General features: G+C 45.9%; 1 protein-coding gene across 5 annotated transcripts in view; it reads left to right on the forward strand.

Annotated features, from left to right (window-relative positions):
• LOC110491629 (ankyrin repeat and fibronectin type-III domain-containing protein 1) overlaps positions 1-7,203 on the forward strand; it is a 273,553-nt gene extending 266,350 nt beyond the window's left edge. For 4 of the 5 annotated variants that reach the window (XM_036946495.1, XM_036946492.1, XM_036946494.1 and 1 more), the window contains 8 exons: positions 251-466; positions 3,159-3,325; positions 3,459-3,609; positions 3,717-3,885; positions 4,052-4,218; positions 4,475-4,682; positions 5,084-5,760; positions 5,979-7,203. In XM_036946495.1, the coding sequence (XP_036802390.1) occupies positions 251-466; positions 3,159-3,325; positions 3,459-3,609; positions 3,717-3,885; positions 4,052-4,218; positions 4,475-4,682; positions 5,084-5,760; positions 5,979-6,293 (2,070 nt within the window). In that variant the 3' untranslated portion in view covers positions 6,294-7,203. The remainder of the gene's footprint in view (positions 1-250; positions 467-3,158; positions 3,326-3,458; positions 3,610-3,716; positions 3,886-4,051; positions 4,219-4,474; positions 4,683-5,083; positions 5,761-5,978) is intronic. The other variant, XM_036946493.1, reaches the window with a different exon arrangement.
• Positions 7,204-17,452: the final 10,249 nt, after the last annotated feature.

Raw genomic sequence — 17,452 nt, forward strand, 5'->3', positions numbered from 1 at the left:
TAAAAGCGTCTGCTAAATGACTAAAACTGTAAATGTTAGTAACACCCTTATAACCACTCGTGGTCATTTATCACTAGTTACCACTGATAACATGGTCAAAACCATATAATCTTGATTAAAAAAACTCCTCTCCAAAACCATGACATATTGATCAAATATTGGTCAGAACCATCAAATGTTAGTTGAAACCATCAGATTCTGGTCAAAACCATGTGTCTTTGAAAAGGTCTTTTTGGGGCTGTTTTTGCAGGGAATGCTGGGAACTCAGGACCTGGGTCAGGTTTACTTTGAGCCAATCAAAGACAAGCATGGCAACGCTCTGCTGGTGTTGCTGAAGGACATGAACGTGTGTCCCAGTCTGGACGGGGTGAAGTGGACACATCTGTGTAAGCTTCAGCTTCAACGCAAGTCCATCTCGTCCCCCGAGGAGCCCACGGCCCTGGACACGCTGCTCATCACCCTCCACGTATGTCCCAACCCACTACAACCTCTGGCGTTTAGAGCTTAGCAATGTAACGTTAGTGACACCGAGACCCTTTTCCTTAAACGTTACAGAATCCCCAGAGAATTGGATTGAGTTTGAGTTTGAATCTGAGGACAATCACGTAAGCTTTAGGTATTCATTTGAACAGCCTACGAATTAGCATGTTCAAAAGAGGCTAAGGCTGCATTCATACCAAACCAAAACCACAATGTAGATTTAACAGTTCCTTATATTTACCCTTCACCACATTGTATGTGTTTATTTTAATTGTACACAAGGCAATCCGCTGCCTGTCATGCCAATGTGCATGTCTAAGTAGTCTATTAAGCTAGTCCAGTTGACTCACAGTCACGGCAGACATCAGGTCCAATGGATCCACGCCAGCAAAACAGCTCCTGTAATCTCCTGTATGCTCAAATTCCCTGAAACACCATTCATTTAAATAAGAGTCTTTCAGACATACAGTGCAATTTTAAAGTATTCAGACCCCTTGACATTCTCCACATTTTGTTACGTTACAGCCTCATTCTAAAATTTATTAAATTAAACATTTTCCTCATCAATTTACACACAATACCTCCTAATGACAAAGTGAAACAGGTTTTTAGACACTTTTGTACATTTATTACAAATAAAAAACAGAAATGCCTTATTTATATAAGTATTCAGACCCTTTACTATGAGTCTCAAAATTGACGTTTCTACAACTTGATTGGAGTCCACCTGTGGTAAATTCAATTTGATTGGACACGATTTGGAAAGGCACACACCTGTCTAAATAGGGTCCAACAGTCGACTGTGAGTGTCAGAGCAAAAACCAAGCCATGAGGTCAAAGGAATTGTACATAGAGCGCCGAGACAGGATTGTGTCGAGGCACTGATCTGGGGAAGGGTACCAAAGAATGTCTGCAGCATTGAAGGTCCCCAAGAACACAGTGGCCTCCATCATTATCATATGGAAGAAATTTCGAACCACCAAGATACTTCCTGGAGCTGCCCGCCCGGCCAAATTGATTATTAGGGGGAGAAGGGCCTTGGTCAGGGTTGTGACGAAGAACCCATTGGTCACTCTGATAGAGCTCCAGAGTTCCTCTGTAAGAGATGGGAGAACCTTCCAGAAGAACAACCATCTCTGCAGAAATCCACCAATCAGGCCTTTATGGTAGAGTGGCCAGACAAAAGCCACTCCTCAGTTTGCCAAAAGGCAGCTAAAGGACTCTCAGACCATGTGAAACAAGATTCTCTGGTCTGATAAAACCAAGATTGAACTCTTTGGCCTGAATGCCAAGCATCACATATGGAGGAAACCTGGCACCATCCCTACGGGTCAGCATCACGCTGTGGGGATGTTTTTCAGTGGCAGGGACTGGGAGACTAGTCAGTATCAAGGAAAAAATGAACGGACCACGGAGAGAGTACAGAGAGATCCTTGATGAAAACCTGCTCCAGAGCGCTCAGGACCTCAGTCTGTGATGAAAGTTTACCTTCCAATAGGACAATGAGACTAAGCACACAGCCAGGACAACAGAGGAGTGGCTTTGGGACAAGTCTGGTCCACCCAGAGCCCAGACTTGAACCCTATCAAACATATCGGGAGAGACCTGAAAATAGCTAAATAGCTCTGCAGCGAGGCTCCCCATCCAACCTGACAGAGCTTGAGAGGATCTGCAGAGAAGAATGGGAGAAACTCCCCAAATACAGATGTGCCAAGCTTGTAGCGTCAAACCCAAGAAGACTCAAAGCGGTAATTGCTGCCAAAGGTGATTCAACAAAGTCCTGAGTAAAGGGTCTGAATACTTATGTAAATGTTGTATTTCAGTTTTTTCTATTTAATATATTTGCAAACATAAAAAAAAGTGGTTTGTCATTATGGGGTATAGTGTGTAGATTGATGAGGGAAAAATACAATTTAATCAATTTTAGTATAAGGCTGTAACGTAACAAGATGTGGGAAAAAGGCAAGGGGTCTGAATACCTTCCGAATGCACTGTACTTTACAAACGTACATTTTCATTAAGTAGTTCTCAGACTCTGTTGTAGACTTACCAATTTCAAATCAATAGGTTTACCAAACAATGATCAATGAAGAGCAGTTGGCTTTAGTAATAGTAAAATGTATTTGAACAAATGTGAAGACAATCATATAAAAGTGATGTGATCATTGCATTGTGAAAAGCAATGACTTTATATGAACACGTATTGCAATCTAAAACATGAATTTCTAGATGAAACTGATTACTACGGTTAGTGGAAAAGTGACTGTGTGATTTTGTGTGTTGCACTTAGTCAACTGAAAGTGTGCTTAGAGTTTTGAAGCAACTGCCATTTTAAGGATCTGTTTTGAATTTTGTACTAAGCATTGTGAAAATGTACCACACACTTGTGAAAATGCACCAAAGCGATAGAAAGAAACTGGAAATATGGCTTATGATGCCAAATATGAACAAATGATATGATTGAAAACATATGAAATGCATTGTACGGTTATTATTTCACATTAACCAACAAAAAAATACAAAAGACCACAGACTGGTGCAAGCTGATCCTCAAAGCCCTCAAAGCAACAACATCATCAAAATAAATGACATAAAAATAAACTATTTCAAAGGCCATCCCAGACGTCAACAACGGCTGTCTCATGCCTTTCCCGTCTGGTTCCCATCGTCTATTTCAGGAGAAGCTGGCGTACCACAGACGGAGCAGGAAGCTCCTCTCCCCAGGCCTGTACCTGGGCTACCTGAAGCTGTGTAGCTCTGTGGACCAGATCAGAGCCCTGGTGCCTCAGAAGCTACCCAACGTCCTCTGTCATGCTAAGATACGAGACAACTGTAATGTGTCTAGGTGAAGTACCTGGATACCAGCCACCGGGGTTTATCAGGGAATTCATTGATTTCATGTTATGGTGTTGTTATTGAAATACTAGCCATTGTCTGTAATATATTTGTAACTGTGTGTGTTTGCGTGTGTGTATCAGGGAGGAGTGGCAGTGGCTACAGGCCCTCAGTTCTCTGGAGGAGTCTCTGGAGATGGACCAGGATGTGCAGAGCGCTCCACACCGCCTCCTACAGGACCTACGCAGCGCTGCCAAGGACCTCATGGCCCACATGAACATCCCTGTCAGCCAGGTCAGCACTCATCCATCCATCCATCCACCCATCCTTCCATCCATTACTATCCATTACATGGCATCAATGTCATAGTTGTGACTCAGTATGCTGTCCCACTGTCCCAGGTGCAGGACTTCCGTATCTACGCCCAGGAGGTGTTGGAATTTGGGGACACGGTGTCCTTCCTGCTACTGCTGCCCCCCTCAGACGACGTGTGTACGGCCCCCGGCCAGAACAACCCCTATTCCCCCCGATCAGGCTTCCTCACCCTGCCTCTGCAGATCTTTGAGCTGGGTCAGTACTGCTCTGTCTAGTAGGATTTCCTTATGTCTTCCAATTACTGTTATTTATGCAACTATAGTCATTCAGTTGACATACGATTGGTTGGCCTATTGTGACTTTTATAATTTTACTCTAGATAATAAGTCTGTCCTGTGCCCTTTTCTATCCCCCTCTACAGTTCACTTTGATGCCTACTGCCCCAGCTTCATAGGGCAGTACTGCCGTGTGTCTGCCCTGCTGGAGCTGGAGTCGCTCATGTCCCAGCAGACCCTGAGGGAGGCCTTCTCTGAGACGGAGCTCCACGCCGCCAAGCAGAAACACCAGCAGGTCCAGGAGCACATGCAGGTAGGTTGGAGTCCTAGCTGAGCTTCCCGTAACCTAGATATCCTGATCTGGATGTAGTCTCCAATTGCTCCATAATAATGGAAACTACAGTCATATCAGAGCTAAGCAAGCATCACGCAAGGAGCTAAAAGACCACCTGGAGCTCGTTTGTAGCACATGGCGTTTCAAAGAGCACAAAAAAAGTAAACAATATTGCATTTGAAAGAGCACTAAAAGTTAACAATGTATTTTTCCTGCATGTTTCCCCCTATTACAGCAAATGGAGGAGGTGTGGCGGGAGGCGCGGTGGATCATGGACGCCCTGCAGTATGCCCGCTACAAGCAGCCCACCGGGGCCATTTCCCTGGGCTGGATCATCCACTTCTCCAGGGACGCAGTGCCCGACACGCCCCGCTCCACCTCCTCCCAGCCAGACTACCTTCCCTCACCCATGCCCTCCCCCGAACCCAGCCGCAAGCACTCTGGTAAGACCCCGAGAACCTTATAGGGGGCAGAGATAGGGCAAGGGGTTTTTCCCTCGTGGTCACACAGCCTTGTGGTGTACGGTCCATTTTACTAGAAAATAAATTATTGTTTGTGTATGTGTGGCTTATACAAAGGTGAATGGTTGTGTGTGTTTTACCCACAGGGGAATGATTGTGTGTGTTTTACCCACAGGGGAATGGTTGTGTGTGTTTTACCCACAGGGGAATGGTTGTGTGTGTTTTACCCACAGGGGAATGATTGTGTGTGTTTTACCCACAGGGGAATGATTGTGTGTGTTTTACCCACAGGGGAATGATTGTGTGTGTTTTACCCACAGGGGAATGATTGTGTGTGGTTGACCTAAAGATGAATAATTGTGTTTTTTGTTTCTCCCCCACAGTAGACTTCCACGGTCTCTCAGATGAAGAGGGTTCCTCTGAGGTCTTCCTCACCACCGACAGCGACTACGACTCTAGCCGTGCCCAGAGCCCCCGCGAGTTGGACCTTCTGCCGCCCTCGCCCCTCTCCTCCTCCGGCGGCGGTGTGGGAGGAGGGGTTGGAGGGGGTTCAGGGACAGGAGCACTGAGAGACTCCACCCCAGACGTGCTCCAGGCCTCGGAGCCCCAGACAGGCCCTACCGGCGAACAACGGCTGAGCGGAGGGGGTCCCGGTGGGGAGAGGCGGAGGGGCAGGGGGGGTCCCATGGAGCTCTTCGACAGCGACTTCATCCTACCCAGCAGGCAGATCGAACTTCTGAGGATCACGGAGAAGAGGCAGGCCTTCTGTGTGAGAACCAGTAGTCTTGAATTCCCCTCTGGTGGTCATACTGCACACTCACCCTCACCATCCTCCTCCCCCCACCGCCGCTGGCACCGACCCTCCTCTGTGGACCGCTGCTGCCCTGCTGAGCGATGCCTGCCGCACCCCCAGCCCCCTGTCCGCACCCTGTCAGAGGACAGCGGCACCCAGAGGCTCTCAGGTTCCCCCTCGCCCGGTGCCCACAGGAAAGGCTGGCACGCCACGCTCCGGGTGTACCCACAGTACCGAACCGGGCTACCCAAGGAAACCAGTGTCAAGGTATGTGGAACTTGGCTTGAGGATGTCCGGGTTTAATGAATTGTTGTTCATGTTTGGGTAACTCTTTCATTTGGGTATCCAATTATAAAACTGTCATAACTCAGATGTAACATTGAAACCCCTTTTGACCAATCACATTCTGCTTAATCTGCCTCTGTTCCTCTTTCTCTTCCACTCTCTGTCCCTCCCCTCCCCTCATCTCTCCCCCTCCCTCCCAGCTGCGGGTGACCCCAGGCACGTCGGCCAGGGAGATGGTCCAGCTGGTGGTGCAGGAGATGAACGCGGTGTCGCGCCGGCTCCTCAGCGGTAGCAGTAGTAATGGAGGGGGAGCGGAGGGGGAGAAGTGTCTGTACAGCCCTGAGCAGCTGGAGCACTTTGGACTGGTGCTGGTGGTGGACGGCAGGGAGAAGTGGCTCCAGGATGACTTCTGTCCCCTGGAGCTGCAGAACCCCTGGCTCCGGGGCAAGCTGTGTGTCCGCATCAAGGCGTACTCGCCCCTGGCACTGCAGTACAGCAGGGCGACTACTGTTTGAAACAAAGGGGGTGGGGAAGGATTCAGGGGACAGGGGGAACTTTAGGTCTGGACTACTAGATGGAGGTTCCTCCTTTGGAAATGTTGGAACATGAACTTTTAACATTTTACATGGGCCAAATCCGAGGCAGCCTCCCTGGGATGAACTTCCACTGGAATTTTCTCAAATGTTCTCCCTCTCTTTCTCTCTCGTTCAAACTTTTTTCCTTTTCGGTTGTTTTTATCGTCCAGCCACTGTAGCTACAGAGCACAGTCGGTGGCTTTCTGTTTGTTTGTTTGTTGTTAACTGAAATGCTGCTGTGAGACTCTGTTTCCATAAAGTCTCTTCCCACCCCATGTAAACTACACTTTCTTCCTCAATACTCACCTGGACATCAAATGTACAAAAGGAAATGGAAATCTGTTGTTATTATATTATTTGCATCACCAAACGTCAAAGCCCAAAAAAGGGATGTGACGTGAGGAAGATTAATGAATGAATGCTACCGCGCTTTGGCATGGGGCGTGATTGACTGCAACACATTTTGGCGCCTGCGTTGCCAGAACGCCACGGTATCGTCATCTGCAGCCACATGCGGGTGGACAAGCCTTTTCCTATGAACTTTTCCTATGAGCCCTCTCTCTCTCTCTCTCTCTCTCTCTCTCTCTCTCTCTCTCTCTCATTCCAAAAGGCTGTTGGCTGCAACCCTGCAGCCGGCCTTCCCGACGTTCCCAGGATGTGGGCCCTGGACTCTTCCCAGAGGGCCCAGAGCGAGGGAAGGGGGCTGGCGTCTCCCAGCTCGGGACAGAATCTGGAATCTGCCCTGCGGTTTGACCTCTAAGTTTGTCACTCTGTCAGACTCGCCTCCCCTGACCACTGTTGTAACTTTGGGAAGGAGAGAGCCAGGAGTACAGAGGATTACACACAAGAGGGAGGGAGGGAGGGAGGGAGGGAGGGAGGGAGGGAGGGAGGGAGGGAGGGAGGGAGGGAGGGAGGGAGGGAGGGAGGGAGGGAGGGAGGGAGGGAGGCTGCAATGTCTTTGGGATTCTGGCACTTACTTTCTGGTGTTTCTTTTTCGTCGAGTGCAGGAGAAAATACTTTGTACATGGTGACTCCCGCCAATCTGTGGTGAAGTCATAAAACAAACCATCATCTCATCCAACTTAGCCCTCGAAAAGGCGTAGAAAGCAGATTTGGATTTTTGAAAAACAAAACCCAAACAGGAACAAAGAAAGAGAAGCAATACTTTACTTCCACGTGTTTTTTTCTCGTTTGTTTCTTTGTGATTTGAGACGATTGTACACCTTCCAGAATTCGTCAAAAGTCTGGGCCATACTAGCCATGTGCTAAGCGATCGCCAGTGTAGTGTTATCCAGGCCGCTGGTACTCCAGTCCGACCATTAAGAGGTGTTTGTCTCCTCATTGGTGGTCTGTTCGTCTGTACAGTGCTGTAAGTACTCCAATGGAAATAGGATTGGCCAAGTTGCTCTTCAACATGACGCTAGAGGCTCCTTCCGCTCACAGTAACTGCAGGCTTTGGTTTTAGTCTAGCACTCGTCTTCATGTTCATTAGGTAGAAAGGCAAAACCTTCAATGCACTCCTTTGGACTTAAATAGCATTTTTAAAAGGTTCAAACAGAAGGCGTTTCAACCACGTATGAAAGACCCTGGTTGAATATGATGTCTGAAATGAAAGCCTGCACTTACTGTAACATTGTGGGTCCAGAAAAGTTGAATCCTCGTCTTGAACCTTCTACCCCGTTCTCGTCTTTCCTTAGACGTGGTTGTGTTCTCCGAGCCTGATATATGTGTTTGCAGAGTTTAGTTTCCTTTATCCTCCCCAAAAACGTGTGTTTACATATAACTACAACAACAACAACAAAAAGTCTTAAAAGAGCAACTGATGTGAAGTTGTAATTGAAAAGTATTGGTTTTACTAATGGTTTGAACTCTTCTGTTTGCGCTTAGATGTATCGTTAAAGACGTTTTTTTTTTTTTTTTTCACAAGGGCAAACTGCAAAAAAACAACAACAACAACATACAGTAAAACTGGACTGAATGTATCTACTGTTAGACGTCGGGCTGCTGGGTCTGTCAAGAGTATAGAAGTCAATTCTGAAGGGTGGAGGGGCAGAGGGTAAAGGGGGTTTGTGTCTCCCTTACCAGCCAAAGGAGAAGAAAAGCTCCATCTTGGACCCTTGGCAGATCCACTGAGCATAGTCATGAAGTCATTTTTTTTAAATCTATTTTTATTGAACAATAAATTAATATTATCAAATAAAACTGTTGTTTTGAGGGTTTCTTTTTTTTAAAAACCGATCACCGCGCAGGATTGCAGGAAGTAGACATGGTTGCACGTTTGACCCGCTCGGTTCGGAGAGGCTTTTAAAAAAAAAAAAATGTATGTCATGTCTGTCCTTTTTAACACAATCCTGTCTTCGAGATGAACCCTTTTGGAGTTGTTCGAGATATCGCAGGGTTTCGGTGGTGTTCTCCAAGAAATCGAACCGTATTTCCGACTAGGCATGTTGGAGGTTTGAAGGGCATCCTGTATTAATTAAGGCATCCACTCGCAAACCAGCTCCAACTAGGAAAGAGAATCCGTGAGGAAATCTAAGTTCAGTTACAAAACGGGTGCCCTGCCAAACGCCAGCGGAGCATATGAAATTAAACTGGAGCAGTCTTGTGGCGTGATATGAAGAAGACTGAGTGACACATATAACTCAATTGGTCCTACATATGCTATATAGCAATGACCTCATCTGTATGAGCCGGCCAACCGATGAAAAGGGAATGGTAGGCAGCTGCACTGGCATTTTGATCTTGAAACTGTCATAGTGCAAAGCTCTGTAGCGTTTGACTTCAAGGTTGACAGGTATGATGCATTATGATGCAGCTAAAATGCATTGTACGGAATGTCAGACGGTGTCATCATGATGTCATACTGAGTTATCGTCGGTGCCTTTGAGCCTGTGGAACAAGAGTCCACATATTACGACGATATGAGTTGGTCTATTATCTTATTATCATTTACATGCAGAAGAGGAATTCATAGGTATCGCCTGTATTTCATTTGAAAGTCAGTATCCTGGTAACTCGACTGTATGATTTCTGTATGGCTGCATGTTTTGGACACGTCCCCCTCATGTACACACACACACACACACACACACACACACACACACACACACTCACACACACAGCATGACACACTTAAAACACACACACACACACACAGCATGACACACTTAAAACACACACACACACACACACACACACAGCATGACACACTTAAAACACACACACACACACAGCATGACACACTTAAAACACACACACACACAGCATGACACACTTAAAACACACACACACACAAGCACTCTGCACTTTTAGGAGAAGTCCTTTACTGTTTATTGACAGTAACTTAAGAATTGTCCTGGTATTCTGACACCTTCTAATTTTAAACCTGAAGAGCCCGGGAAGACCCATGCTAATTTTAGGCCCTGGCATATCTGGACATACTTTAAAGAAAACATTCCGAAAAGTCCATGAATAGTGTCGATTCACACTCATAAAAGAAAATGAAGGGGATTCACTTGATCATTTTCTTTCGTCAGGACTTCCTGGAGCTGAGAGTGATGATTCGGAGGAAGACGCCAGTGAAGTCCTGATGCTGGGCCATTCTAGCCTGTGTGTGTGGGTGTCTGCAGGAGTGCGTTCGTGTCCCGATCAAGGTCTCTGTCCTTAGTGAAGGGGTGGTACCCCCTGCCTTAGTCCCCTCCCCTTCAGTCTTGGACTTGACCCCCCTCTAAGGTAAGGATAGCAGCCCCAGGGTGTAGTGATCAGATGACCTTATAAATGACTCTTCACGCACACACACTATTTTGGAATATAAAACAAATCCATCCTTCTGTAACTCAAGTGTTTTCTATTAAAGGAAACTCAGAATACAGGACATACGTGGTGTCATATATTATATCATGTGTAACACGTCGAATTTGTTTTGACAGGAGGTCTGTTGTGCCGGTGACAGACCAGAATCCCTCTTTCCTCTCATGCCATTCCATTCCTTCATTCTGTGATCACCTGTTCCCCCTCCAGTTCCATCCCATACATCCACACACACACGCACAACACCGCTAGTATTAGCAGCAGCAGCAGTGCGGTGCGGTGGAAAAACTGGGCTGCAGTGCTTAGATTACTGCAACACTCAGCTCTCTTTCCCCAGGGCCAATAAACCTTTAAAGTACCTATAAAACACTTGGCAAAGGGCTTTTTGAAGTTTTTATGAAGATCTGCTTTATTGTTCCCCAGAGATGAGCCCCGCACCACTGGCGCCTCGGAGCTTTCTGGAAGTGCCAGTGAATTCAGAGGAAGGGAGGGATCGAGGGAGAGAGGGAGGAAGGCAGGGAGACCCATAGAGGAGAGTGTGTGTGTGTGTGTGTGTGTGTGTGTGTGTGTGTGTGTGTGTGTGTGTGTGTGTGTGTGTGTGCGCGCGCGCGCGCGCCAAAGCATCAAACTTGGCCTTCATTAGCCAATACAGAGTGCCGGGAGAATCTCCCGGCACCAATTTAATTGGCTTTAATCGGCTTAATCTACTAAACAATCATCTCCCACCGCACCTTCCCCCTAACCCTCCCCCGTACGCTAGAACACCACAGGCACAGAGCCACATCTCACAGTCGTATGAATTTGAAAAATGTAATGATGACAAATACATTACTCGGTAGGTCACTCTCATAGAATTCTATGGTCACTCCCACTACGGCCAACTATGAGCGGTTGCTATCCCAGGCCTATATGCACTGTGCACAATAGCCTGGGAACGAGGTTAGATTCATAGAAAAAGTTGTTACTACTGACATGATATTGTATAGGAGTAGTCACCCTAGTAGTGGTCATAATAGTAAGGTTAGGTGCTTTTGTGTGGAGAAATGGCATTACCCTAGGAGCAGAATATCAATGTAAAAGAGTAAATAACACCATGTTCAAAATGTTGTGTGTGTGCGCGCTTGCGTGTGTGTGTGTCTGTGTGTGTAGACTCTGTGTTGACTGGGGCCAGTAGCGGCAAAGAGTCAGTGCTTGTTTTTGAAGTAGGGGCTCTGTTGTTCACATGGAGCTCAATGAATGGAGCCGGACCCCCCTCAATCTGTCTGATCCATCGGCACCGGCCTTCCCTCCCAAATCCCGGCTCCGCCGCCACCGCCACTCCTCAAAGTAACAGTTGGCAAACGGACGCACATTAAACAGCCTCTCCAACCGGCCAGCGGCCTTCTCACATCCAGCACTTGTTGTTGGGAAAGAGGAGAGGCTGAGAAAGAGCAAAAGCGAGAGAGAGAGAGAGAGAGAGAGAGAGGGGAGGGGAGGGAAGGAATGAACACAGCCCAATTCCAATTGCAAAAACTTTTTACAACACACACACACACACTTTCTTTCTTTCTCACACACACAGCTAATAAACGGAGCAGGAACAGTCACGATTCACTGGCCGTGACATTAGCCCATTGCTGGTGACTTTGACCGTGTCTTTGACCTGAACAGGACCCGTCTGATTTTGATGGTTTTACCAAAAGTGAGGGATAGGCCTCATTGAGACAGTTTCCATTTTCTATGTATTAATTCTACCGTTATTCTACCAGGTAGTCCCATTGAGGTCAAAATACATTTAAGGGATTACTGAATGCTATTGAGTATATAGCTGAAATGTTTTGCCCAAAATAATAAAGATGAGTGCAAGCATTTGTGGCATTAGTTTTGGAAGGAATACACTTTGTATAAGCTCATTCATCTGTGGCTATTTGTTAGATAAAAGTGTGGATTTTTTGGACACTGAGCGAATGATCAGTGTCACCGAGTTGTCATCAGTGGCTGTGTTTCGAACAGTTCGGGAACTGTTGTTCATCACATCAGTGGCAGCTTTCATGTTCTAAATCCTCCTGTCTTGAGACGAGAAAGGAAACAGCAGTTTTGCTCCAAACTGATCTTTGTGTGCCTGCCAAGATGCCTGCCGATTGGTTGGATAGGAACCGTCGTCAGCGACAACAACAACAGCAACAATTTAGGAAAGGGCTGTGTTTTTCTCGTTCGACTTGTTTTGCTTCGGTTGTTGTGTCGTCGTCTCAAAAACAACCTCGAAAGCAATTCCATTTTTGTCTTTCTCTCAGACACTGAGGATCAGATCATGTTAGCCTCTAACATCAAAGGCTCTAGAAAATGTACTTGATTCAAAGGGGTTTGAAAAACACAGCAGATTAGGGGTTTGTGTGTAGGGGGGGGGGGGGGGGGTGTTGGCAGTTCTAAGATGTTGTGCACCCCTCCTTGACATAGAAGGAAGGTTATGGCTGGAGAGAAAGAAATAGACAGCTGGAGAGAGATGGATAAAGCAAGATAAAAAAAAAACAGTAAGAGTGTGTAGTGAGGTTTATAGACGGATGCATGGAGGAAAAGAGAGGGAATGTTACTAGGAGGGGTATGAGGGGTGTATACTCTATGTGAGTACTTTGGGGAAATGAGGAAATTCAGAAAAATGGAACAGGTAGCTGAGAGAGAGAGAGAGAGAGAGAGAGAGATATTACCAGATAAGACCAAAAGTGATAGGAGAAGTTGGCGTTAGGAGGCCAGAGGACGAGCCAGAGCAGCTGAAAAGGGCTGGTGTGTTGCAGTGTTGCTGTGTGACTGATTTGGGGGTTTACTGGTGTCCCCTCCCTGCCTATCTCCTTAAGCCCCCCTCCCCCAACCCCCTTTGTTAAGGGGATGATGTCATGGCTTCTGAAAAACATGGGGGTCGAGGACGGGGCCGAGAGGGGATTCCTCTGGTTCCTTTTTAAGTTTAGCAGGGGAGAGTTGTTTCCCTGACCAGTGGAGACAAGCAGAGGGACAGGGGCCTCAGTGCAGGACCCCTACAGGAGCATTCAGGCTCCTGTAGGGGCCAAGCCATCAAAGCCTGCCGCGCGTCATAGACACACGCATAAGCGCAGAGACGCACATTCACTCAAACGACAATGTTCAACACTTAACTAAAATAAACTCATACAGAGATCTAGCGCAAAATAGCATGAGTCACATACAGGTACAGGAAACGCCAACATAAAGTGTTTTAATAGCGTGTTGGGCCACCACGAGCCGCCAGAACAGTTTTAATACACCTTGACATAGATTCTACAAGTGTCTGAAACTCTATTGGAGGGATGCGATACCATTCTTCCATGGAAAATGTCATAATTTGGTGTTTTGTCGATAGTGGTGGAAAAAACTGCCTCTGGCGCCGCTCCAGAATCTCCCATATGTGTTCAGTTGGGTTGAGCTGGTGACTGAGACGGCCATGGCATATGGTTTACATTGTTTTCATGCTCATGAAACCATTCAGTGACCACTCGTATCCTGTTGATTGGGCATTGTCATCCAATGGAGGCATATCCATGGTAGCCAAAATAATGGCTAAAATAACGGCCTGCCCAGCATTTTTATACATGATCCTAAGCATTACGGGATGTTAATTGCTTAATTAACTCTGGAGCCACGCCTGTGTGGGGAAGCATCTGCTTTCAATATACTTTGTATCCCTCATTTACGCAAGTGTTTCCATTATTTTGGCAGTTACTTGTATATAGACATACACACATTGACTTACTCACTCACGGGAAAAACACACACACACACACACACACACACACACACACACACACACACACTTCAATCGTGCCCCCCTGGCCCTTTGATTGTATAAAGCATGTGATCGCTATGACAGATACACAAAATTACCACTCTTACCCTGAGATTCACTGTCATTCATACACACACACACATACCGGCAGATTCACTCATCCCACCCACCCACCCATTCACTCACACACACACACACACACACACACACACACACACACACACACACTTCAATCGTGCCCCCCTGGCCCTGTTATTGTTTTCAAAATATGATTGCTTTGACGCATAGAGTAATGATCTGAGAGGAGCTGGCGCGAGTGGCAGGCCGCTCTATTGTTCTAAGTCAGTGTGGTGCTGTGTCCATATCTATAGAAACCAAGCCAGCCTGGGAAGGCATGCTTTCATCTCAGAAATCGGCTCACACTGGGTCACACACACATGCAGAGTCGCGGGCACACACACACACAGTCACTCTCTCATTTGAACAGATGAGAGTATGTCTACCTGCACAAACACAGCTTTACACGTACTTATTTGGCCTCATACATTCCATGCAAACATCTTTCAAGATTTGTCTTTTAAAGAGCTCATTTCAATATGACCAATGGCTGCCAATTCTTCAACTGAATGATACTGTCAACCAAAGGGAAACCCACAAGAATTGAGACCTCACAGAAATCTGTGTTAAATCGCTTTGTAATTTAATCTGTAAAATGTTACTTTGCTTGTTTCTTGAAAGACACTTGGCTAAATAGGCTGTAGTCTGTCTGTGTGTGTGTGTGTGTGTGTGTGTGTGTGTGTGTGTGTGTGTGTGTGTGTGTGTGTGTGTGTGTGTGTGTGTGTGTGTGTGTGTGTGTGTGTGTGTGTGTGTGTGTGTGCATCTGCAGAAAGAATCACAGACAGTCACAGGAGCAGTATTTTGTCACTCACCCGTCAGCTCAACTGAAAGAATTACCATGTGTGTATGTGTTGAGCAGCCTTCCGAAAGGCTGCCCTTGTTTGGCCACTCAAAATATTTGCCCAGGATTAAGTGGGGGACCTCGCGTCTTGGTCACAGGCAGACTAACTAGAGGCCAAACTGGTCCCAGAGGACAACACAGGATCACAATGTTAAGCGTAAATATTCACAGTGTCTCGAGACATTCCTATCTGGATATCACACACACACACACACACACACACACACACACACACACACACACACACACACACACACCTGGTCCATGTATCAGACCAGACTTTATCTCCCTTTTCAACAGATACTGTAGATCCATCCATGACCCTCAGGATTAGTGTCAGACCCCACTGCTTAGGATGCTGCGTGTGTGTGTGTGCGTGTGCGTGTGTGTGCGGCGTGTGTGTGTGTGTTGCAGGGAGGAGGGTTATAGGGGCCACAGGGGGCTGGCCCCAGCGTGGAGACAGAGTGGATAGCAGAGACAGACAGGCGAGGTAAACAGGCTCTGGAGCCAGGAGAAGATGAGAGGATCATGGATAAATGCACTCCCATCACACACACACACACACACACACACACACACACACACACACACACACACACACACACACACACACACACACACACACACACACACACACACACAGAGAGAGAGAGAGTAACAGTAATGTGACTCAATGACTTACTCCAGTCTCCAGTAAGGGACAGTTTATGCTCACCAGAAGGTATAGTATGCTCATCAATGTGTTGAACACAGAGGTCACTATTATTTAAGTCACAAGCAAGTCTCAAGTCAGAAGGTCCGAGTCTCAAGTAGAACGGGTCTAGTCTCGAGTCAAATCCAAGTCGTGCATTCTAAGGGCAAATCGAGTTACAAGTTTTTCAAGTTTAGTCTCAAGTTGAGTAAAAAAAAATCGATACTTGTTCAACTACAAATCGAGACCTTGGAACCATAGGCTTCTAGCTGACTTTTTTGTCAAAAATTACTTCGTCACATATAATAGATCTTTAGATGGTACTTCATATGTCCGTGAAGTTAGATTTTTGAAAAAGTAAATATGTTTTTTAATTTTTAAATGAAAAACGTACAAAATTCTAATTGCATAAATCCATTTGAACATGGCGAACATAAGGACATTGATTAGTCTTTCATTCCATTTGCCTTTGTGGTTTTCTTAGCCAATGCAGTCCCTTCTACTGTGCATGTGCTTTTACTCTCCTAAGAGGATTTAATAAAATGTTCCTCTTTCTGCATGTTTAAGGTTCTACGTGCTATCCAATCACAAGCCTGAACAAATACAGACGGACCAACTAGGACATGTCTTTGCCATCCCCCTCTAAGTATGGTCTAGGCTAGTCTAGCAAGCAGTAAAGGCACGCAAGCAGAACTGTCACGCCCTGGCCATAGAGAGGCTTTTTATTCTCTGTTTTGGTTAGGCCCGGGTGTGACTAGGGTTATTTTTTCTATGTTTTTGTATTTCTTTGTTTTTGGCCAGGTATGGTTCTCAATCAGGGACAGCTGTCTGTCATTGTCTCTGATTGAGAACCATACTTAGGTAGCTCTTGCCCACATGGGTTTTGTGGGTAGTTTTCTGTTTCGTATCTGTACCAGACAGAACTGTTTCGGTTATTCTTTTTGTCATTTTCGTATTTAGTGTTCAGTTGCTAATAAATTCATTATGAACATGTACCACGCTGCACCTTGGTCCTCACCTTCTTCTCTTGAATGCCGTGACAAGGACAACAACAGTCAGAAATCTCAAAGTAAACATCACATTGTTGTTCAGTGATGACAGTCATTCGTCTGATGATCGTAATACATTTCTTAATGTATTTGATGGTGTTCGGACTCTATTTTGGGAAAATAGTGTTATTCTGTCATTTATCTATTCAAATTGCTAGTCTTCTTAAAAACCGAACATGCCTAGTTCAGAAGTTTCAGATAGAAATAGCTGAACCCAGATTGACATCTCAGAGGCTTAAGGTTCTATGTGCTATTGCACCCCCCTAAAAAAACAAATGTACAAATGTCTTAGGATTTTGACACTGTAATTTAGGTACCTTTAAGGTGAGGGCCTTAATGGGTAATGAAAAAAGAATTCACTACAAAACAGTTCTGAGACCTGGGAGGTGAAAACTGATGTTCAATATCTCAGAAGTTTGCTTCCTGTGGATATAACCTTATAGTCCCAAAGTCATGAAATCTTTGTCTATATATTGAGGCTACGAGACAGCCCTTTTCATAATTTTGTCTACAACACACAAATCATCAATCTGTTCGCTAGCTGTTGTGCACATGCGCACGGGTGATGCATTTTCTAAAACTGCGTTTTACACCTGCGTTTTGAACTGAAAGTCATTCATGTTAGCAGTCGATATCAACTAGTGACATCATGTCACATGTTCACTTCTCTGGAGTCCAGAGCAAGCAGGATCATAAGGCCTGCCTGTATGCAGTGGGGGTTGCCGAGTCGGATAGACAGCATGGTCTGTCTGTAGCCTTTAGGCATGTAGCCAGTACCACTGAGGTATATAATTATAACCCACCCAAACTATAGGCCTA

Source organism: Oncorhynchus mykiss, chromosome 16, assembly GCF_013265735.2.
Source record: "Oncorhynchus mykiss isolate Arlee chromosome 16, USDA_OmykA_1.1, whole genome shotgun sequence".
Taxonomy (NCBI): Eukaryota; Metazoa; Chordata; class Actinopteri; order Salmoniformes; family Salmonidae; genus Oncorhynchus; species Oncorhynchus mykiss.